Source organism: Pan troglodytes, chromosome 5 (assembly GCF_028858775.2).
Source record: "Pan troglodytes isolate AG18354 chromosome 5, NHGRI_mPanTro3-v2.0_pri, whole genome shotgun sequence".
Taxonomy (NCBI): domain Eukaryota; kingdom Metazoa; phylum Chordata; class Mammalia; order Primates; family Hominidae; genus Pan; species Pan troglodytes.
In genome coordinates this window covers 180,624,674-180,652,086 of record NC_072403.2, presented here as the reverse complement: position 1 = coordinate 180,652,086, position 27,413 = coordinate 180,624,674, and the positions used below count along the sequence as shown (strand labels likewise).

Below are 27,413 nucleotides of genomic sequence, written 5' to 3'. Positions count from 1 at the left end.
GCAGCCCTGGTCCCCGCACCCGGAGATGCGGGGAGGAAATGAGCATCGCGTTCAGGGAGCACGCAGCCCTGGTCCCAGCACCCGGGGATGCGGGGAGGAAATGAGCATCGCGTTCAGGGAGCACGCAGCCCTGGTCCCAGCGCCCGGAGATGCGGGGAGGAAGTGAACATCGCGTTCAGGGACCACGCAGCCCTGGTCCCCGCACCCGGGGATGCGGGGAGGAAATGAACATCGCGTTCAGGGAGCACGCAGCCCTGGTCCCAGCGCCCGGAGATGCGGGGAGGAAGTGAACATCGCGTTCAGGGAGCACGCAGCCCTGGTCCCCGCACCCGGGGATGCGGGGAGGAAGTGAACATCGCGTTCAGGGACCACGCAGCCCTGGTCCCGGCACCCAGGGATGCGGGGAGGAAGTGAACATTGCGTTCAGTGAACAAACAAATGAGGACTCAACGTCGGAAACATCAGTCTCCCTCGGCAGGGCACCTCCATGAGTCCCCACGAAATCCATCCTGGACACAATCACAGAAGCACAGAAAATCGTATCCATAGAGAAGTATTCCTCATGGAAGTGTCCATACCAAAATACTACACACAGTATACGAATCTATTCCTCAGAACTCGGTTTGGTCAACTATGTTCCATCATGCAACCGTCTAAACAGAACCATACACACCACGCTGTGGAAAAGCGCCTCACAAACGCGACCACACCGAAGAATCACCTGGATTGCTGAGACACGTTCAGGATCCCTGCATCCCATCGGCACGTCTGGCTCGGAGGCTGCATTTTTCCAATAACCTGAGATGGTTATGTATGGAGCACATGGTGGAGTAACATTTGCCGACGGCACAGGCATGGCGGCACAGGTGCAGCACTGCGTAACAGAATACAGTATTCACACACCCACCGGTGTTTCCACAGGCAGTCATCACCGGATTATGAATTCACAAGATATTTTACTTTATTTTCCTTGCTTGTTAATATCTCCTACAATAAACCTTTTTTACTAAACAAAAAGATGTATTCAACTGCCATTCTGAACATAGTCAATCTTGCACCTCAGCAGAACCAATTCTCAGGTAATACACACAGCGGTCCATGCTCGGGGGTTGACAACAAAAATGCATTGTTACGAAGGTCAGGCCATGCGCCACTGTCACTGCAAAGAGGGTCGTGGAAACCCTGAACTCCACTCCTTCAGATAATCCTGCACTGCTCAGACAGCTACGCTCCATTGGTTGTTAAAAACTTCACTATGAGTTATGTGCTCTTGGAAAAGATGAAGGGATGAGGAGAGAAAAGAAAACAAGATGTTTAAAAAATACACTGCCCCCCAGACAAATAAATAAAACAGAAATCAGTGCAGGAAAGGATCAGAGATGTACCTGAAAATAATTAGACATCTACCTTTTCCATCCATCACAGAGTGCTTAAAATACGCTTCTTAGTCATTACAGTTACGTTATCTTCAATTCTTCCTCAAGTTTTCTCTTTAAATTCTTTGCAAAAGTATTTAGCGTCCCTCTCCTAAGGGTGAAAAATTTCCTACATATCTTGTTGGAAACAAGGCCCATTGTAGATGCTTCCAACTTTCCCAGAATTTTCTTCAGTGCCTCCGATTTGCTTTCAAAGAGGGACAACACTTTTCAAAAGAGGTGAAATATATCCCACACACAACACAGGGCCCTGTGAAAACCTGGCTCCCTCCTAGCTGAGCACGGAGAATTAGCAGGAGCGCACCCTGGGCCATTGGGTGCTTTTATTTCCAGCATTCTTTCCTAGTCTTCTAGGGTGGGCAAGACGTTCCTCCCACAGTCGGCCCCCGCGGTGGGCCTCAGCCTGATGATTCTGGCAAGGCTCCTCTGGTTGCTCCTGAAGAGACCCCCACAGAGAAGTCACATCTCCTCACTGTCTTCTGTACATTGCACCTCTCATTTCCTGACTTCTTTGATGTTTTTTCTAGTCACCTTTAGTTCTATTCCCATTCGGCTGCTCAGCCCATGGCCAATTTCTGAATATTTTTCAGCCTTAACCCAGTTCCAGAGCTGAGCCCTCCCCCGACCCCCACAGAAGCAGCTGATGGTTCCCAAAGTAGTGAAGCAAGGTGGCGTGATGCCAGGACGACGGGACGTCCGCACACAGAGAAAATGCCGTCTAGACACAGACCTTACGCCTTTAATAAGTTAACTCCAATATATCACAGAGCTACGTGTAAAACACAGAACTGTACAACTCCTAGAAGGTAACGCAGGAGAAAATCTAGGTGACCTTGGATTCGGTGATGACTCTTTAAAGACAACCTCAAAGGCACAATGTATGAAAGAAATCATTGATAAACAGGACTTCCTCAAAGTGGAAAACTTCTCCTCTGCAAAGACACCGTTAAGAGAATGAGAAGACAAGCTGCAGACAGGGAGAAAATATTTACAGAACACACATCTGAAAAATTACTTAGGTCCAGGCCAGGCATGGTGGCTCCCACCTGTAATCCCAGCACTCTGGAAGGCAGAGACAGGCAGATAGCTTGAGCTAAGGAGTTGGGGACCACCCTGGGCAACATGGTCAAACACTGTCTCTACAAAAATAAAAATAAAAACTAACCAGGCGTGGTGGTGTGCGCCTGTGGTCCCAGCTACTCAGGAGGCTGAGGCAGGAGGATGGCTTGAGTCCAGGAAGTGGAGGTTGCAGTGAACCATGATTGCACTATTGCACTCCAGCCTGGGTGACAGAGTGAGACCCTGTCTCAAAAAAACAAATGAGCAAAAAACTTATGTCCAAAATATATCTACAAAGAACACTTAAAATTCAACAATAAAAAAAACCCAGTTAATTAAAAATCAGGAATAATATCTGAACCGACACCCTATCGAAGAAGATATACAGACACCAAATAGGCATAAGAAAGTCATTCCATACCCTATGTCATTAGGTGATTGCAATTAAAACAATAATGAGACACCACTGCAAACCTATTAGAATTCCTAATATCAAAAACATTGACAACGCCAGCTGCTGGGGAGGCTACAAAGCAGGCTGAGACTGCAGAATGGCGCGGCCACCACAGAAGACTGCTTGGCAGTTTCTTATGAAGACACACAGAGTTTTACTGTACGATCCACCAATCGTGTTCTTAGTTATTTAGCCAAATGTGCTGAACCCTGATGTCCACAAAAACCTACATATGAGTGTTTCTAGCAGCTTTATTCATAATTGTCAAAAATTGGAAGCAACTAAGATGCCTTTCCAGTGGTAAACAGATGAACTATGGTGCATCCAAACAATGGAATACAATTCAGCACTAAAAAGAAATGAGTGATCAAGCCATGAAAAGACACGGGGGAACCTTAAACGAATATTAGTAACAGAGGAACCTTAAACGAATATTAGTAACAGAGGAACCTTAAACGAATACTAGTAAGCAAAGGCAGCCAGTCTTTAAGGGCTGCATACTATACGAGTCAGACTCTCTGACATTCTGGAAGAGGCAACACTATGGAGATAGTAAAAAGATCAGTGGTTTCCAAGGGTGAGGGGGAAGGAGGGATGGGTAGGTGGAGCTCAGAGGGATTTCAGGGCAGTGAAACAACTCTGTATGATACCATGATGATGGGTACACGTCATTCTAGGTTTTCAGGGCAGTCAATCAAGTCTGTATGACACTATGATGGAGGGTACCTGTCATTATACATTTCTCATGACTCATAGAATGTCCAACATCAGGAGTGAACCTTAATGTAAACTCTGGAAGCTGGTTAATAATAATGTATCAATATTTGTTCATCAATTATAACAAATGCACCACACTAATGCACGATGTTCATTCCAGGAAAAGCGGTGGAGGCGTGGGTGCTCTGGAGGTACCTGGAAACTCTGCGCTTTCTGCATAATTTTTTTCTCTAAAAGTAAAACTGCTCTAAAAATAAAGTTTGTGAAAAAGAAAATACTGTTCCACCCCTGAGGAGAAGACATGAGAAGACACGCTAAATGCTAATATGAGACACCGACTCACACCATCCGGTCTTCACTTGTGGCTGCTCATCTGAGGCGAAGACACACTAAATTCTAATATGAGACACCGACTCACACCATCCGGTCTTCACCTGTGGCTGCTCATCTGAAGAGAAGACGCACTAAATTCTAATATGAGACACAGACTCACACCATCCGGTCTTCGCATGTGGCTGCTCATCTGAAGAGAAGACGCACTAAATTCTAATATGAGACACTGACTCACAGCATCCGGTCTTCACCTGTGGCTGCTCATCTGAAGAGAAGACGCACTAAATTCTAATACGAGACACCGACTCACACCATCCGGTCTTCGCCTGTAGTTGCTCATCTGAAGAGAAGATGCACTAAATTCTAATATGAGACACCGACTCACAGCATCCGGTCTTCACCTGTGGCTGCTCATCTGAAGAGAAGACGCAGTAAATTCTAATATGAGACACCGACTCACATCATCCGGTCTTCGCCTGTAGTTGCTCATCTGAAGAGAACACGCACTAAATTCTAATATGAGACACCGACTCACAGCATCCGGTCTTCACTTGTGGCTGCTCATCTGAAGAGAAGACGCACTAAATTCTAATGTGAGACACCGACACACACCATCCAGTCTTCGCCTGTGGCTCCTCATCGAGCTTCAGATAATGTTTCTGGACCGAATCAAGACCTCTAGTCTCGGAAATGCTTCTGGTTTCTCCCTCTCCTTTTATTTGCTCAAGACTCCAAATATTTGCTTTGCCACCTCTGAAAACGACTAAAAATGTTACAAGATACCATTGGAAACTCAGAGGTGTTCAATATTTTATTGAGCATATACTAGATATTCAACGTGGCTTTACAAATTATAGAAAGACACACACACACACACACAAATAAAAGGCAGTATTTTAAACACAAAGGTAACGCATTAAACAAAGAGAAATATCTTAAGTAATTTATCAACAAACATCTGCTTCAACCTAAAATTTTGTATATACGCATAATTTAACTTCCAACACATTTTGGTTGTAACACATTGCTATTTCAGAAATGTGAACTAATGGCTTTAGATAAAGCATTTTAGCATTCATGAGAAAACATAATGATTGAAAATGCTTAACATTTAAAAAAATTATTGAGCCAATAAAATCTCTCTTCCCAAAGAAGTATTTTTAAGAAAATTTTCTCATTTTTTGTTTTAAATATTGACTTATACAATTAAAGTATCCTTTTTTCTGATACAAAGTCATACCAAAACAGAAAAACAAACTTATTTCCAAGTTTCCAAACAAAAGAGAAAAAATGCCTTTTAGTTGAGACTAATCTTGGAAAATTTATTTCCCAAGTTAACTTCAAAGAGTTATGAGCTATAAAAACGCGAGGTTAGAGAGATTGCTTCGTGGTCAGGATTTAATTATAAATAAGGATAGCGGGCCTGTCTCCTATTTTCCATGTATCATCCTGTCTTTTTTTATAGTGTCTTCCAAACAGTTTGGCAAATACTGCTGTGCGTTTCGAGTATGATTCCATCATGTGCCACCCACTCTACACTTTGCAAAGTCTAACTCTGCATTAGAAGTGCTACAATAGGCTGGGCGCAGTGGCTCATGCCTGTAATCCCAGCACTTTGGGAGGCTGAGAGGGGCAGATCATGAGGTCAAGAGATCAAGACCATCCTGGCAAACACAAAAATACAAAATACTCTACTCTCTACTAAATGCTACTAAAAATACAAAAAATTAGCTGGGTGTGGTGGCACGTGCCTGTAGTCCCAGCTACTCGGAGGCTGAGGCAGGAGAATCACTTGAACCTGGGAGGTGGAGGTTGCAGTGAGCCGAGATCACACCATTGCACTCCAGCCTGGGCAACAGAGCAAGACTCTGTTTCAAAAAAAAAAAAAAAAAAAAGAAGTGCTACAATATCCATAATAAAGCCTGAAAATTCGTCTGAGGCTTTTTAGCTTAGCTAAAAATTTTAGTTCTGAAAATACATTAAATCCACATACATACAAGTTAAAGACAACCTATTGCAAGGATTTGTCATAAAGTCTGAACTGTTGTATTTCATATGTAGTATACATGATTAGACAGCGTCCTAGCATCATGTACTGTATGAGGACTTGTGTAGTGGTGTATAAACACACACAGGCATGCAGAGGGGGTGCAAAGAATAAGATAGAATTATTTATTCTAGGATAAATAATAGGATAGAGGTTTCTTTCAAGAGAAACCTCCCTGCCGGCCAAGGTGGTAGACGCATTGCCATAGCTTCGTAAAAGACTTGGATTTTTTCTTAGTTCACTTCAACTATACTTGGATGGTCCCCATAAAAATAGTAAAAAAAGAATCACCAATTGAAAATAACTATTTTATATAAAATATCTGTGGCCATGAAAACAAAAGATAAATTTGGGGGAAATTCTCACTTTGTCTTCAGCCAGTATTTGACACACTGGGAGAAATTTCACTCCAGTTCAAAACGGAAACTTGTATCGAGGTCAGGTGAGAATCCCCCAAACCTCTTTCACTAGTATCCCTTTTCTTTACTAGACATCACAAGCATTCCTATTGTAAAGCCGTTTTTCACTGGGAAGACAGCTGGGACCTTAGATGATTGCAGAAAGAAGGGTGATGGCGTTGGTGGTGCCGTCGATAGACCTGAGGACAGAGCAGGGGCAGTTTCAGCTCCATGCTGAGCCTTTTATTGATAGGCTTTGTTTTCAATGCAAGCAATTCAAATCCAAGCCACACTGACAGAAATAATTCTATCCTGCTTGTTATGGATTCAAAATTCATGGATGAAGGCTTAACTCTGAATGTGACTGTATTTGGAGATAAAGCCTTTAAGAAGTTTATTAAGGATAAATGAGGTCATCATAAGAGTGGGGCCTTGATCCAGTATAATTGATGTCCGTGCAGGAAGATGGAGACATCTAAGGAGCAAACTGAGGGAAGACCACGGAGGGAAGAACACAGAGGGAACATCACGGAGGGACGACCACGGAGAGAAGACCACATGGAGGCCAGTCAGAGAGAGAGCCCTCACCAGGCCAGCCCTGCCAGCACCTCGGGCCTGGACTTCCAGCCCTCAGAACAGTGATAGGAGGCATTCCTGCTGCTCAAACCACAAGACTGTGCTACTTGTTACAGCAGCCCTAGCTGATTAATACACCGTATTCACATTTGATTTTTAAAGAAAGCCCAAGGAAATTTCCTTAACTGAAGATTCACTAAGGGAACTGCATTTATTTACAGGCAGAGTTGTCAGATAAAATGCAAATGCCAGGTTCAATCTGAATTTCAGGTAAATAAGGAATAATTTTCGGTATACAAACATTCCCTGCAAAATTTACACTTTTTAAAATAGCATTGCCTTTTATTCTTCCCCATTCAGAGATGCTGTTGATGTTACTTCTACCAGCTTCACTAGCTTAAAAAAACATGTTCAAGATTGAAGGAGAAAATTACCCAGTGGGATTAACTTCAAGCTCTACCCTTCCAGGTCCGGGTTAACCTTATGTCAGCGGAATGCATCAGAGTGCATTTTTTGCACAGCAGTGAGACCCGCTGCCTTAGGGGTAGTGAGCCCTGTGTCACCCTGGGTGGCAGCGGCTGCCCGTCATCAGCCTCCTGTCATGGGCTTGACACTGGCGCACAAAGGGGGACTCAGGTGAGGCACTAGTTCCTTAGACATGGCACCAAAAGCATAGCCACAAAAGAAAAGATAGGTAAACTGGATTTACCAAAATTAAAAACACTGTGCATTTCCAGTATGACAGAATGTGCCATCCACTACATTTTATAAAGTCTAACTCTGCATTAGAAATGCTACAATATCCATAATAAAGCCTGAAACTTCCTTTCAGGCTTTCTAGGTTAGCTAAAATGTTTACCTCTGAAAATACATTAAATCCACATACATACAAGTTAAAGGCAAACAACCTACTGCAAGGATTTGTCATAAAGTCTGAAGTGTTATATTTCATATGCAGTATACATGATTAGACAGTGCCCTAGAATCATGTACTGTACGGGGACTTGTGCAGTGGTGTATAAACACACACAGGCATGCAGAGGGGGTGCAAAAAATAGGCACTCTTCTTTGAAGAACCCCACCAAGAGAGTGAAAGGACAGCTCAGAGTGGAAGAAAATATGTGCGAATCATAAATCTGGTAAGGACTTGTATCTAGAATACAAAAAGGAGTCTAAAACTCAAATGCCTTCAAGAAACTTCATGTTTTGTCTTATACACATACGTAATTTGGGAAAAATTAAAATATGTACAAAACCTTATTGATAATAGTTACCATGTGTCACAGTGATCTGTACATTTTAAGATAAAACAATTTACCTGAGAAGCTGCTTAAATTGTGTCTCCAAGGCCCCACCCACCCCAGAGGTTCTACTCCAGGGTGTGCTTTAACCAGGACTAGAGGTGAGATGAGGCAGGTGAGCACCCGCCCCCGCCCCCTGCAGGCCCATGAAGCCCCTGAGATGCGGAGCTCTGACTGCTCTATGGATACGGAGCGCGCCTCCGGTTGGGAGGAGTCTTACCTGGTGCTGGCCTGTGCTGCTGTGCTCCGTGGCTTATCAACAGGCATTCATTTGTCACAGTTGAGAGGCTAGAAGCTCAAGATCAAGGTTCTGGCAGATTCAGCGTCTGCTGGGGACCCATTCCCTGGTTCACAGATGGCGCCTTCTTGGTTGAGCTCATGTGGCAGGAGGGGCAAGGGTCTCCTGGGCCTCTTTTCATAAGGCACTAATCCCATCGCCCTCACAACCTCATCTCCTTCCAAAGGCCCCAGCCCCTAACACCATCACCCTGGGGGTGAGGATTTCAACACAGGAATTTGGGGACACACATACATTTAGACCATAGCAGGGAGACAAGAAACAGACACATAATATTTTAGCAAAAAGGAAGTTTATATGTGTGTGTGTGTATGACTGTGTATCTATGTACCTGTGTGTGTGTGTGTGTATATATATATATGCACACAAATATATATAAACTTTATATACATACACAGGTACACATATACACACATACATATACACACATACACATATATAAACTTTATATACATACACATATATACACACGCACATAAAACTTAAACACATACATATATACATCGATATTGTGTATGAATGCACGTGTGTGCTTAAGCTCAGGAATGCCATAAAATGAAAAGTGAACAAGTGATCAGCGTGACTTAAACACAGGATCCACCCCATGCAGAGAGATCGCGATGAATACCTGCTTTTTCCTAAAATGGCAGCAGAGGCTGAGTCTGTGGCGGCTATGGCACAGGTACCCAGCTGCTTCCCAAGCCGCCCCCTTCCTCGACGCAGACGGAATTAAGGCAGGCACACAGCGAGTCTCCACTCCCAGCCCCCTTTCCAGGGAGCATGCCTACGTGACTGTGTTTGCTCCAGTGAGATGGAGGGAACAGGGTTGGTTCGATTCTAGGCTGGAGCTTTTAGGAGAAAGATTCTGCCTCCTTCTGATGATCTACCCCCTCCTGAAACTGTCATCCGTGAAAATACGGCCTGGAGGGATCCAGATCCCTGCGTGATCACCGGGAAAACAGCTCCATGGGCAACGCTCTCCCGGGGCAGGACCATCACGTGATAAAACACTGCACTTCCGACCTGCTGAGCCTCTGAAATGTGAGTGCATTTCTTCCACCATTTTAAGCCGCCCTACCTGATAACCCCGGATGCGTAAATCAGAAACGCACCCTCTGACAATAAACAAGGCAAGCTGAAGCTCAGGCGGGTCATCTGGCCCTCGCCTCCTGTTTGGGTGAACGTTTGCATTTTTTCATATGTAAAGAGGAAAACAGTACCTCCTCACCCCCAAAGTGAGGATGGCAGGAAAATGACACCTCCTCCGAGAACGCAGTGAGAGCCTCGTGTCTCAGGTCATGAAAATGACACCTCCTCCAAGAATGCAGTGAGAGCCTCGTGTCTCAGGGCAGGAAAATGACACCTCCTCCAAGAATGCAGTGAGAGCCTCGTGTCTCAGGGCAGGAAAATGACACCTCCTCCAAGAATGCAGTGAGAGCCTCGTGTCTCAGGGCAGGAAAATGACACCTCCTCCAAGAATGCAGTGAGAGCCTCGTGTCTCAGGGCATGAAAATGACACCTCCTCCAAGAATGCAGTGAGAGCCTCGTGTCTCAGGGCAGGAAAATGACACCTCCTCCGAGAACACAGTGAAAGCCTCCCATCTCAGGGCCAGAAAGGTGGGCACAGAGGACGCATTCTTCTTCAGTTATTGAAAGAGTTTTAAAAAATAAATATGACCTTGAAGACTGTTTGTCAGTAAACATGACTCTTACATCACTTAAATGTTCTGTGTTTTGATGCAGACGCAACACATAACTGAAGAAGGTGCTTTACAATGCTTTTGAAATGACTTCTTCGTTTGCCCTTTCATCTGAAACACAATAGCCCGACGTGACGTAATCTGGCATTAGTTACTAATGTGACTTTCAGGCAAAAGCAGAGAGATCCATGTCTATACTAGATTTTATCTGAGACACAAATGTAGGCTGCAGGTACATAAAAGGGGAAAGATGATAAATATAAAGTAACAGAGCTAAGGAAAAAGGTTGCCTCTATTAAAAACATAAAGCTGTCTTTTTAGAGAAAAATAATTATGAAGTACATGTGTGGTTACACACATACACATGTGCACATTCATGCACCACACCATTCCTGGGGAATGAATAAAATTCCTCAGCAAACGCATGAACAATTTTTAAACTCTCAGTGCAGTCATTGCCTTGATTGTAACTATAGTAATGCATCGTGCTTGGCAAACAAGTCCTCATCAGTCCGCACTTGATAAGGGTGACTGCAGAGAAAGATGATTTCATTAATTGTATGAACTTTGTCCTTTCACAAAGGAGGATGGACTGGTAAAAATATTAGGGGGGCTGGTAAAATTCTTCACTAGTCACCCGACATAAATCGTTAATTGCTCACAGCTAGGGAGAGGGTTGCTGTTGATAGAACAAGGTGCGGTTGGAGGAAACGCCGTTGGTGGGTGCACCTTGGCTGGCAGATGAGCACAGGCAGGAATTCTCATCTTAGTGCAACTACATGAGTCATCTCCCAAAGGGTCATATTATTCATGGGCCATATTAATTATCTGTGGGTCTTTAAGCTAACTGATGGGAAGACCATGGAAACAGAATCACAGTGAAATCTCTTCTACTATGTTACTATTTTCTTTTCTTTTCTTTATTTTATTTTTATTTTTATTTTTTTGAGACAGAGTCTCATTCCGTCACTCAGGCTAGAGTGCAGGGGTACAATCTCAGCTCACTGCAACCTCCGCCTACTGGGTTCAAGCCATTCTCCTGCCTCAGCCTCCTGAGTATCTGGGATTATAGGCACCTGCCACCATGCCCAGCTAATTTTGTATTTTTAGTAGAGACGGGGTTTCACCATGTTGGCCAGGCTGGTCTCGAACTCCTGACCTCAGGTGATCCACCCACCTTGGCCTCCCAAAGTCCTGGGATTACAGGCACGAGACACCACACCTGGCCCTAAGTTACTATTCTTAATTGTGAACGGCAAAAAGAGATATTTCACTCAGTTTATGCTTCAAGCCAAATCTGTAATCACGACAAGACACAAATTTCATAACAACACGTAAATCTTGGTCCTATTAATCCTGTCATTACGATTTCCAGTACCTGATTTCTCAAAAAACTAGTTACTATTACAGTAAACATGCATGTGTGCACACACACACGTACACACACATGCACACGCATGCACACGGACATGCACACACGTACGCACACATACACATGTGCACACACACATGCACACATGCACACACGCGCGCACACGCACACCCACACATACGCATGTACACACACACGCACAAACACACACACATTCAGGGAAGAGCCTCAAGAGATGCCCTGAATCCCTCCTATTTGCCGAGTCCAGTACCAAGCTCGATGTGCACACCTGGAAGTTAATTCCATTCCTAGACACCAAGTGGACACTGGTGCATCCAACCAGACTGAGCTCTGGGGCTTTTCTGGGAGGTGGGTCCTACCATTACCATTTTAAAGATGAGATGCTGATACCCAGATAGGTAAAATGCATTGATCAGGATCACACAGTGGGGGCCGAGAACCAGCCCAGGCCCCCCTTCTGTCCTTCCCAGGGACCAGGGAGGCTCCCAGCAGCAGCAACAATAACTTCGATGGGAAGAAAGGTTCCAGGGGGACTGATGGCATGCAGGAGGAGGAGTGAGCACACCTAATATCTCTCCAGCCACTGTGCTCCCTTGTGCAGAAAAGATGGTTCCTAGGGCAGGTAGTGTCCTAATGCACCTTCACGGTACATGACGCCAACCACTCTCCCGTCTCCTCCCCATGCCTGACGTGGTCCCTCCTAAATAAGACAATGAGAAGGTTGCGGCTCTGCCTGCAGGTTCAGGGTGGAGACACAGCCGCCCTCCTGGTTCTCACTTGGAGGCCCCATCTGTGAACCTGAGAGAGCTTCTGCTGGTGCTGTTTACCATGAGATCGCTTCTGAAGCCACGTCCCTTGCCTGGTGGAGTATCACTGGGAGTGGGAGCATTCACAGGTGTGTGCCATGGGGCCTCTCCCACACTGTCAGCCTCAGAGATGCCCCAGAGGCCAGCAGCTCTGGAATTGAGTGTGCCTGTCAATCTGCAGGCCGCGGGAGGAGGTTGGAAATCACAACTCTGAGCTAAATCCTGGCCTCAGCCACTTAGAGATTTTGAAAAATGAACTTCCTATGAGACAAGCAGCTCCAAGTTCACATGGCTATTCTAAGACTCAGCTTCTATGATGCATTAGAACACACGGTGCCTTGCCTGGTGCCTCATATGCATCATATGAGGTCAATATCAGACCCATGAGCAACTAGTGACGTCAACCTCAGACCCATGAGCAACTAGTGACATCAACATCAGACCCATGAGCAACTAGTGACGTCAACAGCAGACCCATGAGCAACTAGTGACGTCAACATCAGACCCATGAGCAACTAGTGACACCAACATCAGACCCATGAGCAACTAGTGACATCAACAGCAGACCCATGAGCAACTAGTAACGTCAACATCAGACCCATGAGCAACTAGTGACGTCAACAGCAGACCCATGAGCAACTAGTGACACCAACATCAGACCTATGAGCAACTAGTGACGTCAACAGCAGACCCATGAGCAACTAGTGACACCAACATCAGACCCATGAGCAACTAGTGACGTCAACAGCAGACCCATGAGCAACTACTGACGTCAACATCAGACCTCATTAGTTCAAGGAGGAGTTGATGTCATTTATATTTAGAAAACGAAGTAAGGCAAATACCCCTCCTTTCGTGGCGAGAGCTCAAGGCCTGCGTGTACACGTGTTGGTGTGTGTTTCCAAACCACTCAGATAGGGTTTGCTTGTATTACTATTTTCTGTACTTACGTTGAAAAGCTTCATTCTGATTACTTAACCACAGTGTGATTGAATATTGAAATCTGAGGATCAAATATGATTGAAATTAAAAGCTTTTATAATTATGAAAATTGGATACATTTAGTTATGCATATTTTTGGTAAGTTAATTAATGTTTTTAAACAATACACTTTTAAAGTCTACACTTATGAGGTGGTATTTGCTTTAATTTAGCATTTTTTAATCTCTTCAAATGACCAAAAATTAATAACTTACAAATCTAATTGGTGTCTTGATGTTTGTGTAATGTCATATTTGAAAAACAGAATAAACACGAAAAACTTAGAAATAAAAAAGGAAAATATAATTTGTATCGTTTTCCCGGAGGGAATGCATTTTAGCATGATTTAAAGCAGAATCAAAAGATAATTATCTTTTGGAACTAATTTTAATATGTGCGATATAACAAAAATTATCATCCCTAAATAAAGCAAAGAAGTATTTCCACTGAGGGGCTCCATGAACTGCGGGATGTCCTGAACATCAAGGACTCTTCCTGGACATTGAACAGAACTGTTTTTAATGGGTTAGGGAGGAAGGCATTTTTCTCCCAAGCAGGAGGAATTTCACAGATGACAAAACTGGAGGCCTCTACGTTCTCTCCAGCTCACAAAAAAAAAACTAACACAACAATGAGAACACATGGACACAGGAAGGGGAACATCACACAGCGGGGCCTTTTGTGGGGTGGGCGGGGGGGGATAGCATTAGGAGATACACCTAATGTTAAATGACGAGTTAATGGGTGCAGCACAACATGGCACATGTATACATATGTAACAAACATGCACGTTGTGCACATGTACCCTAAAACTTAAAGTATAATAAAAAAAAAAAAGATCCCAAGGCGCATTTTGGGGGCCTCAAACAGCCCTGGGCTTTTGGGAGAGCTTTGGAGGAGGCAGGAAACAGACGCCTCCAGCGCCCGCGTGGGATGTGAAATAAAGGAGATGAGGCATCAGTGCCCAGGGCCCGCACAGTCTGCGAGGCCACGAGGAACAGCTTCCCGCGTGGGGAGGTGCGGGGGCCCCAGGGTGGGCTGCTGGGGACCGAGGGTGCAGAGCCGGACTCCCCTTAAAAGCTAATCATCCCAAGGCTGCTCCCGCACCCCGTGCGGGCAACAAGGACACTGGAGGAAAGGAGCCCGCAGCTTCCCCTGGTTCCCGAGTATGGGCGTGGGGAGAGTCCTGTGGGCAGCCCCACCCCAGCCGGGAGAGGCCACGGACGCCCTCGGAGCTGGGACCCCCACCTGAGTCCCTCCTTCCCTCCCGCACAGCCGCGGACCCCCGGGAACACTTCAGCGTCCCCGTGCGGGGAGGGGAAGGCCTGGACTTGGAGGGGGTCCCCTCAACAGTGAAGACGACGCCTCGGGCTGAGACCCGCATGGCCCGAGGCCCCAGGCCTGCCTGGACCCCGCCACGGCGAGGATGGTGTCGCTCAGAGGCCCTGACTTCAGCGTCCACCTCGTCCACACAGTGCCCCCAGCGGTGTCTGGCCCCGACCCATCCAGCAGCTGCCCACCCTGCTGGTATGGGACTGCCCGGTGCTGCCTCGGCCTTAGGAGGACCGCGCAGGAGACAAGGGCTCAGGGCCGAGCGGGGTCAACAGAGACAGGTGCTCAGGGCGTAGAGGATCAAGCTCGACGGTCCTCTACCCTTCCTCTAAAGCGAAGGTGTGTCCGGGCGGCCACTCCCCGCTGCAGGCTGCTGGGAGGTCTTTGCCCATCTGAATCCAATCTGGCCTGGGTCTGAAGGAATTTGGCCTGAGCTACAGATCCCAATTTGGTTCAAATCCCGCAAGAGGCATGATTTAGGTTCCACAGTGCATGCTACGAGTGGGACCTTGTAACATGCGGCCGTGGACTCCATACGTCCATCCCAAATCCCACGGGGAGCAGGTTGCTGGCAGAGGGAGAAGGAGCTCCCCGGGCTGGCTGAGCCAGCACCCAGCCTCTCTGTGTAGGCGACGGGAAGGTAAGGGCTTCCCTGCGTGGCCCCTGGTGGGAAGCTTGATGGGGTGGGAGCTGCGCGCTAACACAGCTCTTCCGTCTTCCTCGTCACTCCGCTTCGCAACCAGCCAACCCCAGGACCCCAGGTCACAGGACCCCGGATATTTGACAGGTGGAGACAAGAGCGGGTGAATTTCTCCGCGCGTTGAACCGCTTTTGCAATATGTGCTTTTTTAAATCTCCAACATGAAATAGCCTTTAACCACTTAGTCTCATCCCGGCTGGCTAATGATTGCAGGCCCGGTGGAGACACGTTACCGAAGAAGGAAAGTCCCGACTTGAGGGCGAGGCCGAGAGGAGCCGGGAGCTGGCCCCAGGGAAGCCCTGAGCTGCGCTTGCAGGCGAGCGCTGAGCGCTGTGCAGACGCTGGGACGAGTCAGGCCCACTTGGCGAAATCCACTTTCCCCCTTTATCAGGCACTGCTTCAGCTTTCATCTTCACTGATATCCCAGTAAAAGGCCTTTCAAAAATGCCAGAGAGAACTCGTGCCCGAGGGAGCACACGCCCTGTGGTGAGAGGGGCCCCAGCAGCAGATGCCCCCAGCATCTTGGGCGAAGTGAGACCCATTTCAGAACCAAATGAGGTCCCCAAAACACAGAATGTAGTTGGGCAGCCGACCTGACTGTCTCCCCAGGTGGCAAAGCCCTGTGGCAGGATGGCTCCATCAGGAATTGGGACACGGTGTTAAGGAAAGCAACCAAATTCACCTTGCCAGTGGGCCACGAACACCAAATTGCCTTTAACTGCCAGCCACAAAGTCTGGCTGCCAGCTCCGAGGACTGTGTGTGGTCCCACGTCTGGCCTTGTGTCCTGATAATCAGGAAAGGTCTTCCAGGACACGCAGTCCCAGAACGGCCTGTGCAGGCCTGAGACGGGGGGCCTCCGTGCCCCTCCTCTCCACCCCCACCCCTTCCAGGGGCAGGCTGCCCAGGAGCCCAGGAGCCCAGCAGAATGCTTCTAACTTCCTAAGTGTAAAAAAGTTCCTGCAGAAGCTTAACAGAAGCTTCTTGAGCTCCTGCACCTATTTCTTCTTTCTTTCATGTTCTCTTCAGTGCTCTGTATAATAGTAGTAGGACACCCCAAGGTGTTAATTAATTAATGGAAATCGAGACAAGTTTTTCAGCATGACTTTAAGAAATCTGCATAGAGTAAGTATCATATGATGGGGCTTATCTGGTCCTCCTGTCTTGTGGGAGACTATGGCACCCGAAAACAACATGATGGCAGCCTCACTGTACGTGACAGATGCGGATACCTGGTGGGGAAGGGGCACCGTGCACAGCACACGCAGTTCAAAAGCAAGTTTTAATCGACTCGTCCCATGGAATAATCCTCCTACCAAAATGTGAGACAGCTGGCCTTCCACATGTTCTCCATCTTCCCATTATTTCTGAGCGCTCTTTCCCATAGGTCACGTCACTATGGCAAATGGTGGCAAATGGCAACCGTGATACAGAAACCGTCCCGTGAGCCTGGATGCCTCCTTGCCCCAGAGATAGAGCCCTCCTTGGCTTTGACATGCCACGATCATATGCTTTTCTGTCTAGAGGGGATGTGTTTTATTATGAATGGGTCATGAAACCCTAAGCACCTTGGTGTTGGTAATTCATGAAGAGTGTTTGTTATTTTGTGAAGATGTTAGTAGCTGGCTCAAGTAACAAAAGAAGTTGCAGTCTCCTCTTCAGTTTTAGACTGGTTTTAAAGGAAATCAGGCAGAAATCTAGAAAGTACTTAATATGCCAGTAGGGAAGAGTACTAATTCGATTTACATTTGTTTAAATCTTACATAATTAAAAGACTGTATCTTACAAAATGTCTTATCTGATAAAATCTTGTAACTAGTTTATGTATCTTCTATGAAAAGAGTAATAAAACAAAGATGATTTGAGACAGTAAAAGAAGTAACACAATTTTATATTGATGGGAAAAACTGAGCAATGCACTTTTAAGTAACAGGCAACTTCAGATTTTACTCGTTTATTTAATGTATATGATTCACATGATGAAAGTGATGATTTTCTTACTAAATGAGCCAAGAGAATGTTTGACTTATATATTTATTAAATTTAAATCAATATAAGTCTAATAGGCAACCTCTAGGGGTGCCTAGATTCTCTCTTTTCCCATTATGTATTAATTTGGTTATTTTGTTTGTTTCATTCAGCTTGTTTTAAAAAGAGTAATGATGCTACAGTAGGGCCCGTGGAACATATGCTGGTACAAATCTTTATTCATTTAATGCATATTTATTGTGTAGCTACTATGTGCAAATTTTCAAGTGCCGTCACTCACCTCCTGCAGAGCATCTCGGAGGACAGTGAGGGGCCACCCTCGGTGGGCTCTCTGCTGGGGCCTGGGGTGAACAACAGGCTGGTGGTGGGGAGGGGGGGGGTCTTTGCCAATCTAAATCCAGTCTGGCCTGGGTATGAAGGAATTCTGCCTGACTTACAGATCCCAATTTGGTTCAAACCCCACAGGAGGCATGATTTTATTGTGTAGCTACCATGTGCAAATTTTCAGAGTAGAAGTATTTTATTTTCCTTTGTAAAAATAGTCCCTTTTAAAAGACTACTATTATTATATGCTCCAAAGCATATGTGACCACATCTTGCTAGTGTGCACATGGGCATTTGGATGCATGGCAACCATATTCTATGTCTGCGGTAACAAAAGTCACATTATTTTCATACAAATTCATGGGGAAAAATACTACTTTTATCTGATATAAAGAAACGTCAGAGAAACAAAAAGCAATGCATTTTCAGTTTGGCCTTTTTTATAAAAAAACAGGAAACGGTACTGACAAGCTAGATAAATTTTTTTAAATACCCAAATTATTATCAAAAATTACTTACATTTTCTCAAATAAATGTGTCTATGTCTACCAAAGATGATTACAAGTAAAAGTATATTTTAAAAATTAAAATTAAGTATAAATGACACTCTTCTGATATTTGAAATTTCAATAAGAGTGGTCATTATATATATCCTATGATTGTCATTTCATTGTTAAAACTTAATAAATTAAATATTATTTTTAATGTCCTAAAATACCAACTAGGTGTTTCTTCAGCCCCTCAGAAAGAACATGTAGCTAGAAAACTGGTATTAAACACAAACATAGTCCAGTAGCTTCATGCCCCGTGTCTGTAAATCAACTCAATGCCATCTTTTCGTGCTCCACTCATCTCGGCTGACTTAAATCAAATTATAGTGTAAGGTAACTTCTGTAAACTGGAATTTCCTAAAACATTATTTTCAGTCCCACTAAATACCAAAAGCCTGCTCAGTTTTTACTGGTTAATTATAATTGGCAGGTCATTTGAAGTCTTGGAAATCTGCAAGTGGCAAGTGAGAGGTGAGACACAGAAATGCTCTTCTTCCACAGGTTTACATGGAGCTTAATCTGCTGAAGCCTGAAATGGTTACATTGGCTTAAAAAAATGTACATTTATATTTCTTAGCCTGGCATGGTGGCTCACGCCTATAATCTCAGCACTTTGGGAGGCTGAGGCAGGCAGATCACTTGAGGTCAGGAGTTTGAGACAAGCCTGGCTAACATGGTGAAACCCTGTCTCTACTAGAAATACAAAAATTAGCTGGGTGTGGTGGTGGGTGCCTGTAGTCCCAGCTACTCAGGAGGCTGAGGCAGGAGAATCGCTTGACCCTGGGAGGTGGAGGTTACAGTGAGCCAAGATTGCGCTGCTGCTCTCCAGCCTGGGTGACAGAGCAAGACTTTCTCTCAAAATAAATAAATAAATAAATAAATAAAATAAAGTATATTTCCAGTAAAATCATTTACAAGAATGTCAAATTAAGTTTAGGTGCTAACATATTTATTCTTCAATGGTTTTCAAGATCTACCAATGTATTAGTCCATTTTCATCCTGCTATAAAGAACTCCCCAAGACTGGGCAATTTATAAACGAAAGAGGTTTAATGGACTCACGGTTCAGCATTGCTGGGGAGGCCTCAGGAAACTTACCATCATGGCAGAAGGTGAAGGGAAGCAAGGCACCTTCATCACAAGCCAGCAGGAAGGAGAAGTGCCCAGCGAAGGGGTTAGAGCCCAGTATAAAACCACCAGATCTCGTGAGAACTCACTCAGTATCATGAGAACAGCATGGGGGAAACCGCCCTCATGATTCAATTATCTCCACCTGGTCTCTCCATTGACATGTGCAGATTATGGGGATTACAATTCTAAATAAGATTTGGGTGGGGACACAACGCCCAACCATATCAACCAGTAAACCTGAAACATACAGTGTTTTAATTAATTTCTCACATACAAATTTGTATGAAACAGAAATAAATCAAAATAACTTTTTTAAATGGGGTGACAAAATTGAACAAAACCCAGTGTCAAAAGTTCATGAGACATGTAAAGAGATTAATATCTCCATATAATAGGAAAAACTCATCTATAACAAGCATTTCTGAGAAAAATGTTATAAATAGGTATTAAATGTTGCTGCCATGTGTGCCTGTAGACGGTGGAGGGCCCTTGGGGTTTGCCCTTCCTCATCTCCGCCCAGAAGGGTAAAGTAACAAGAAGATGCCACACAGCTAAGACTCCGGGGCTGGAGGCAGTGATTTCAGAGCATCATGGGGCAGAAATCACACAGTGGACCTGTGCCAGCTCATCTGGCATTGCACCGCGCTAGCTTTGCAGGTGGAAATCAGTGGATGGGCCTACCATAGACTCGCCATGGGGTTCTGAGGTGGCTGCTGGCTTAAGGGGACTCAGGCACTTCCCTCAAGGGTCCTTTTCAGGTTGGGTCTATAAGAGGTGGGTGAAGGGGGAATCGAACCACTCTTAGTCTCCTGAACTTTAATATACCTTTTGATTTTTTTTTGTAAGCAGAAGAATATATGGATGCATAACCACAGATAAAGTTTTAATGCATAAGCAGCCTCTGTGAATGTTTGCAATTTTTTCACACAAAGCTGATCGCAGAAAATTCAAGCTGTTACTAACTCCGTATTTCCTCAGCAGCTGAACTACTTTAAACCTACAGAGCTACTTCCCTTCAGTAAGAATCTGTGAAATTCTTATTTGAAAAGGCAATGAGAAACACACAAGCAATCAACTGAGAGCCTAAATGAAAATTACAGAACAAACCCGCTTCCATGAAAACAGTCAAAATCATTAACCAAAGATGAAGCAACCCATTACTGGTCTTCAAAATGTCAAAATAGTCAGCTTTAAAAGGTGAAAGTTCTCTCAAACACTGCTTTATAGCAAACAAAATACACACAATTTGGAGGATTTTAAACTAAATTAGCAAAGTGTTTTAACATCTCTGAAATTAGGTCAAAAGCAAATTTATAATTATTTACTTATTAACTAAAGCTATAGTTTGACATCCACAGAGAAATCTGTTAAAGAATTTAGAAAATTTAATTTTAAAATGCCAAATTTTAAAATATATGCTGGTGATCAAATAATAAGAATTATTTTCATGACTGAGTAACGAAGTGAGAATATTTACAGCTGACCCTTGAACAACAGAGTTTTGATGTCATGGGTCCACTGTGACAAGGATTTATCCTTTGCCTCTGTCACAGCAAGGCCAGCCCCTCCTCCTCTTCCTCCTCCTCAGCCCACTCAACGTGAAGACGATGAGGAGAACGAAGACCTTTATGATGATCCACTTCCATGTAATCAATAATAAATATATTTTCTATTCCTTATGATTTTTAATAAATTTTCTTTTCTCTATTTTTGTAAGAATACAGTATATAATACATATAACATACAAACTATGTGTTAACTAACTGTATTATGGGTAAGGCTGCCAGTCTACAAGAGGCTATTGTTTTGGGGGGAGTTGAAAGTTATCCTCAGATGTTTGTGCCAGGTCTGCACCCCTCACCCCCATGTTGTTCAAGGGTCAACTGTACAATACACTTAACTCCAAAAAAAAACCCCATCATTTTCTAGATCTATTAAATCACTCCTTACAAAGTGACATCAGGCAGCATCTTACCTGAATTCTTATTGGTTTTGTTCTGCCGACTTTTAACCTGTTCAGTCCAAAGGGTAGGGTAACGTGATGCAATATCTATGAACCAAAATGAAATGACAAGCATCTTTAATTCATCATGAAAGCACAATGTTCCTTAGTTACGTAGTGCAGCAGGTAGTCCAACAGCCAAAATAAATCAACATAACACACATTGTACATTTGTAAAGAAATAGTTACAATGATTATATGCCTGAGACGAAAGGAAATCATAATATACATTTAAAATATTTTTGGCATTCTTCTCTCTATCCAAAAGTATAGTTAAAAGCTCTTTGGGTCTAGACAGAATTCACTTTGAAAGAATCAGATTTTAGAAAAATACCCAGTGTACAAAAATATATTCTTGTGTAGTTAAAATGGCTATTCACATAACATACAACGTTTTCACTCAGTTGAAAGATTCATTATAAAATGCAATATGTGAAGTATAACTTTTGCCTGAAACTTTTCAGGAACACCCCTTTTGTAGTAATCTTGTTTAACAAATAAAATTGAATGGGCCGGGCATGGTGGCTCATACCTGTTAATCCCAGCGCTTTGGGAGGCCAAGGCAGGTGAATCACCTGAGGTCAGGTGTTCAAGACCAGCCTGGCCAACATGGTGAAACCCCGTCTGTACTAATAATACAAAAAAAAAAAAAAAAAAATTAGCCAGGCGTGGTGGCAAGTGCCTGTAGTCCCAGCTACTCCTGAGGCTGAGGCAGGAGAATCGCTTGAGCCCAGGAGACGGAGGTTGCAGTGAGCTGAGATCGCATCATTGTACTCCAGAAGCCTGGGCAACAAAAGCAAAACTCTGTCTCACAAAAAAAAAAAAAAAAAAAAAGGAATGTAGTGCAGGTCACCGTTAGTGCTTGAGAGCACAGACCCTGAAGAAGACATCTGGGTTTGAATGCCAGTTGCCATTTACACCCAGATGGACTTGGGTCAATTGCCACAGGGCTCTCATCTGCGGAAGGGCATTCAGAAGGTCCAGGGACTCATGGCAGCAGATCACACATTGTGTAGCGCTTAGGACCATGCAGCATTAGTCATTATTATTATTTGCAAAGCATAATGCAGTTCTACATTTTAAGGTTTTGTTAATTTATACTGTGTACTCCTTACACTTTGCCTTTAAACCCTGGTTCCCTTTGACCTGATAATTTTTATACACTGGTAAATACCTAAGACAATGTATTAAAGGTAAAAACAGGAAATCTATCCTTGTTATGACCACTTGTAAAGATGTGAAATGTAAACAGGGAAAATGGCCATACATTTTATATTATCCAAACTGTAAAATTTCAACTTAGAAATGTGTATTTAACGAAACCCTCATGAGAATGCACCATGGCAATATCTGAAAATCCCTCACTCCAAAGACGTCAGGAAAAACAGTGGGTGCCCTCATAAGGCTGGACACGGCCACACACAATCCGTTTCTGCTTGAGTTTGCTCTTTTATCCCTGTCTAACATCATGATGTTTAGATACACATTTACCCAGCGAAATTATTTCTACAGCCAAGCAATTCACATACCCAGCATCTCACAGTTACTTCACGGGCGTGTGGCTAGGAAATGTTTACTATGCCATCTGTTGCCATTTCATCATTAAGTATATTCCTCATGCTATGTGCTGGATGTGTGGTATGCCATCCATTGTCATTTCATCACTAACTAGATTCCTTGTGCTGTACGCTGGATGTGTGGACTTGTCCATCCCACATAACTGCAGCTTTGCAGCCTCTGACCTCATCTCTCTATTTTCTCCATCCTACCCTACCCTTGGTGACCACCTTTCGGCTTGCTGTTTTCCTCTTCTCACTATTGGAGTTTTGTTTGTTTTTTTTTAAATAGATTCCACATATAAGTAAGATCACGTGGTCTTTTCTCTCTGTGTCTGGCATGTTACACTCCATACTGAACGGAGCTCTAACAAGATGACTCGCTCCACTTCCCAGCTCCATGCCGTCCCTCGCGCTCCTCCCCAACCCAGACTGTGCAATCCCCACCCCGGCTCACCTTCTTCATCTCCTTGAGGCTGAGTCTCCAACGCTGGAGCTGCGGCATCATCTGAATTCAGAACGGAAAAGATTTGCAAGGAGACTACAATTATGAGAGTAAGTTAAGTAAGTGTGCATACGGGTGGATGCTGAGGACTTGCACTCAGTCCCCACAGATCAACCACAACAGCAACCCCACACAGACCCAACACGATGCTGCCTGCAGCTGTGGCTGGAATGACTATACCAGTCTTGAGTGAACGGCTACTTAAAATGCTCGAGGCTAGACACTGACCTAACTTCACGTGGAAAATATCCGATCAGTTCTAAACTATCAGAGCCAATCACAGGCCATAGGGCAGATGAGGAAGGAATCAAAATAATTAGAGTAAAGAAAGTCTAGCCCTGGGAAAGAGAAGTCATAAATTCAGGCCACTGGAGGTTACAAAAGAGGGCTTGGCAGGGACTGGGGTGGGGTTGAGCAGAGCCCTGTACCCTTAACACACCCTCTGTCTTCCCCAAGAGAAAGGCAAGGGTTGGAGAATCCTGGACCCCTTTCTACACCTCTGGCCCTCCCTCTCTCCACTGCTGCCATGGCATAATCTAAGTAAGGATGTGAGTGGGGCACGGGGTAGAGGGGACAGGGCGAAAGTAATCGGAGAATGGAGGCAAGGGCGGACTGGGGTGTCACAGGCCCCTACACCACCCATAGACTCGCATTTTCCAAGTGAAGAATCTGTATTTAATTAATTGACACACACACATTGGGCCCCCTGGTAAAGAAAGAGGTTTTAAATGGCTCAGAGACCTGGCAGGATGGTGGGGCCCGTGAGTCAGGAGTCCTTCTCCAGACACTCAGGGCCCCACCCAGGAGGCAATCACAAGGCACTGTGGTGCTCTCAGGATCATCCTTTTTTTTTTTTTTTTTCACTGAAGCTTGCTTATATCATTTTGTTAAATAACTTTTGGATTGAAATATAGGAAAAAGTGGCAAAGATGAGGGCCAGATACAAGGCTTATGTAGATAACTAAGTCATGAACTTCCCAGTGGTCTAAAGAATAAAGTTTCTCATAAGACTTTTTAGGGGGAAAATCAAAACAGATTTTCAAAAAAATTTAACATTGAGCAATCTCTCAAAAACAGTTTGCTAGCTATCAAAATACTGACAAAAATGTAACATCAGTTATTTGAAATATCCAAGTCTAACACTGATAATAACAATAAACTAGGAATATTCTGTGGTTGAATATTTTACAATCTTCTTCCAAGAAAATAAAACAAAATGGGAAACATATTTTAAACACAAGAACATACAAAAAGTCTTAAAAGAACATATTTGAAATTTTTTGGAATGAGGACAATCAAATACATTATTACTGTTGTGTGTTTTTGCTGAGGCCTCACCAAGTCACCACTCTGGGACCACCAGCCCGTTCCCCAGTCACTGGGGCCAGACCAGTCTGAAAGCTCAGCCTGAATGGCAGGCAGGGAGGGCAGGTGTGGCCTGAGGACAGGGTGAGTAATGGGCCCACTGCCGTTCCTCCTCCCAGCCCTGATTCTGGGCACCAGAGGCCGCTCCACTTCCTGCCCTGTCCATGCTTCCCTCCTCAGCACGGTCATCATGGGCCCTACTCCATGCCCCCGTCCCTCACAGATGGGGTGGCTCTGTCCCAACAAACAAGGCCATTGGTGGCTGCTGAAGTCAGCCTTAAGGAAATAAAACAAAAATCTCGAAGAGCTGTGCATTTTTTACTTTCTCTCTATCAGAGTGTGTGAAGTGTCTTATTTGTGTCTGGAAACCAGCTCTGTTGCTTAATCCAGGTATCCCCTCTGCGTATTCCGGCCTAAAGTGGGGGGTGTGTTCTTTCCTTAACTCACTTTCATGCCCATGTACTAATTCCTCTAGATTTTTTTTTTTTACAGTGGGTACAATAAATATCACAATAAACAGGATTAAGAAATGCCCTCTGAAAGACGATGATCCTTCCATCTCCTCCTCCCTCTCCACATTTGATTAATTTTCCTAATCATGAGATTGTCCCTTCCTTTCTCTACAAAGGTTGACATACCCACACCATTATCTTCTCGACTCAATTCACGCAGCTCACACTATTGCTCTATGCAACTTTACCCCTTCCTTTCCAAACATAAACCCTCCCCCAACCCAGTGTCCCCATTATGCCTGTCATCATTTTTTGGCTGGAAAATGAGCTATCTTCCTTGACTGTGAGGCTTCTTCTGTTCCAGCTCACACCTGTTACATATTTCCCCTTCCAGGAAGCCAGTCCTGCCTCATCCTTGGCAGGCACCCTCTGGACAGAAAGCCTGACATTTACTTTCATGCCAGCTTGTCCCTCCAAAATGTCAGTGTCCTAGTAATACAGAACTCTTTTTGCAAAGGATTTTCCAGGGCAGGGATGGGCCCCACCACAGTTTCCACACATGCAGAAGGGATTGGTTGAATAAAACTCCGATTTTTATTTTTATTTTTTTTGTTTTTGTTTTTGAGACAGAATCTCACTCTGTTGCCCAGGCTGGAGTGCAGTGGCGTGATCTCGGCTCACCGCAACCTCCATCTCCTGGGCTCAAGCAATTCTCCTGCCTTAGCCTCCTGACTACCTGGGATTACAGGCATGCGCCACCATGCCTGGTTAATTTTTGTCTTTTTAGTAGAGATGGCGTTTCACCATTTTGGCCAGGCTGGTCTCAAACTCCTGACCTCAGGTGATCTGCCTGCCTCGGCCTGGTCTGTCTTTATATTATTTTTGTTTGTTACTGGTTCATTACACTGTAACCTACACTAGAAAAGAAAAGTACCTAAAATTTTGGTACTAAAGTATTTCTTCTCATCTTGAAAACAACGTCTGACTTTAAAGGCTGATGTAAGAGAAAAGCAGAAATGTGTCCTGGTACTGAAGGGTGTTGGCCGAAGCAAGGGCAGAGAAGAGGATGGAGACTTTCCCAGGGGGGTCATGGTGGGCATGTGACAGACCCCGCAGACCTCGAAACAGGACCTGCAGGCTGTGACATGATGTTTAAGGTTAAGGGTTCTGTTCAGCTCTTGTTTGTACCAGTCTCAGAGGCAGGGATTGCTGTAGGTAGAAAAACTCTTCCTCTTCCTCCTTGTGGGGAGGAGTTGAGGCATCTTTATCAGGGTCCTCAATAACTGCAATGGTTTAGAATCCCACAGGGAGCCAAAATACTGAGCCTCAGCCCTCTCCACAGTCACAGACTGGGAGGCTCCAGGGGGTCCTAACAGCATCTGCCGTTGGTCCCGAAACAAGCCTCAGAGCACAGGTCCAACACCAGCAACCCCAGCGGAGCACAGGCCCAACAGAGCTGGTGATCGTGAGTGAATGGCATTGCTGAATGAATACAGAAGTAACAAACTGGTTCGGCTCTCATCATCATCACTGGTGGATGTTTCAACTTTAACTTGAGAAGTTATTTCACGGCATAAGTTAGATGTTACATATCATCATAGACATTTATTCTAAGATAGTTACCTGTTTTTCCTGTGCCTTCGCGTTGGGGTAACTTTTCATTTACAGAACCTAAAAGAGGAAAATAAGGAGTGAAATGAAATTATTTTGGACTCTTAAATGGCCATCACAAATTAAGTTATGCACATATTTTTGCTCCATTTTGACTAATTTGCTGTGCTTTGGCACGTTCTACTTAAATTCTGTAAGCTGTCTAGTACCCTGAGGGGACACTGTCACCTAAACACTCAGACCCTGGACTCAGAAACAAAAGATTAGTTTCTACTTCTGGCGCTAAGGGGTTGCACATGCATATAAGACCTTAAAACCCAATATATTAGTCTCTTCACCTGAAAAATGTCATCTTAGCCATAACACACATACCCCTGTTGGGGTACTGAAGTGAATTA

General features: G+C 44.5%; 1 protein-coding gene across 4 annotated transcripts in view; it reads right to left on the bottom strand.

The window, feature by feature from the left end:
• SMOC2 (SPARC related modular calcium binding 2) overlaps positions 1-27,413 on the bottom strand; it is a 225,152-nt gene that overhangs the window by 95,076 nt on the left and 102,663 nt on the right. For 2 of the 4 annotated variants that reach the window (XM_024357524.3, XM_016956668.4), the window contains exons 5-7: positions 27,028-27,075; positions 23,540-23,590; positions 21,500-21,574 (exon numbers count right to left, since the gene is read on the bottom strand). In XM_024357524.3, coding sequence (XP_024213292.1) covers positions 21,500-21,574; positions 23,540-23,590; positions 27,028-27,075 — 174 coding nt within the window. Of the gene's footprint in view, positions 1-21,499; positions 21,575-23,539; positions 23,624-27,027; positions 27,076-27,413 lie in introns of all 4 variants that reach the window. The other 2 variants (XM_024357523.3, XM_024357522.3) reach the window with 1 other exon arrangement.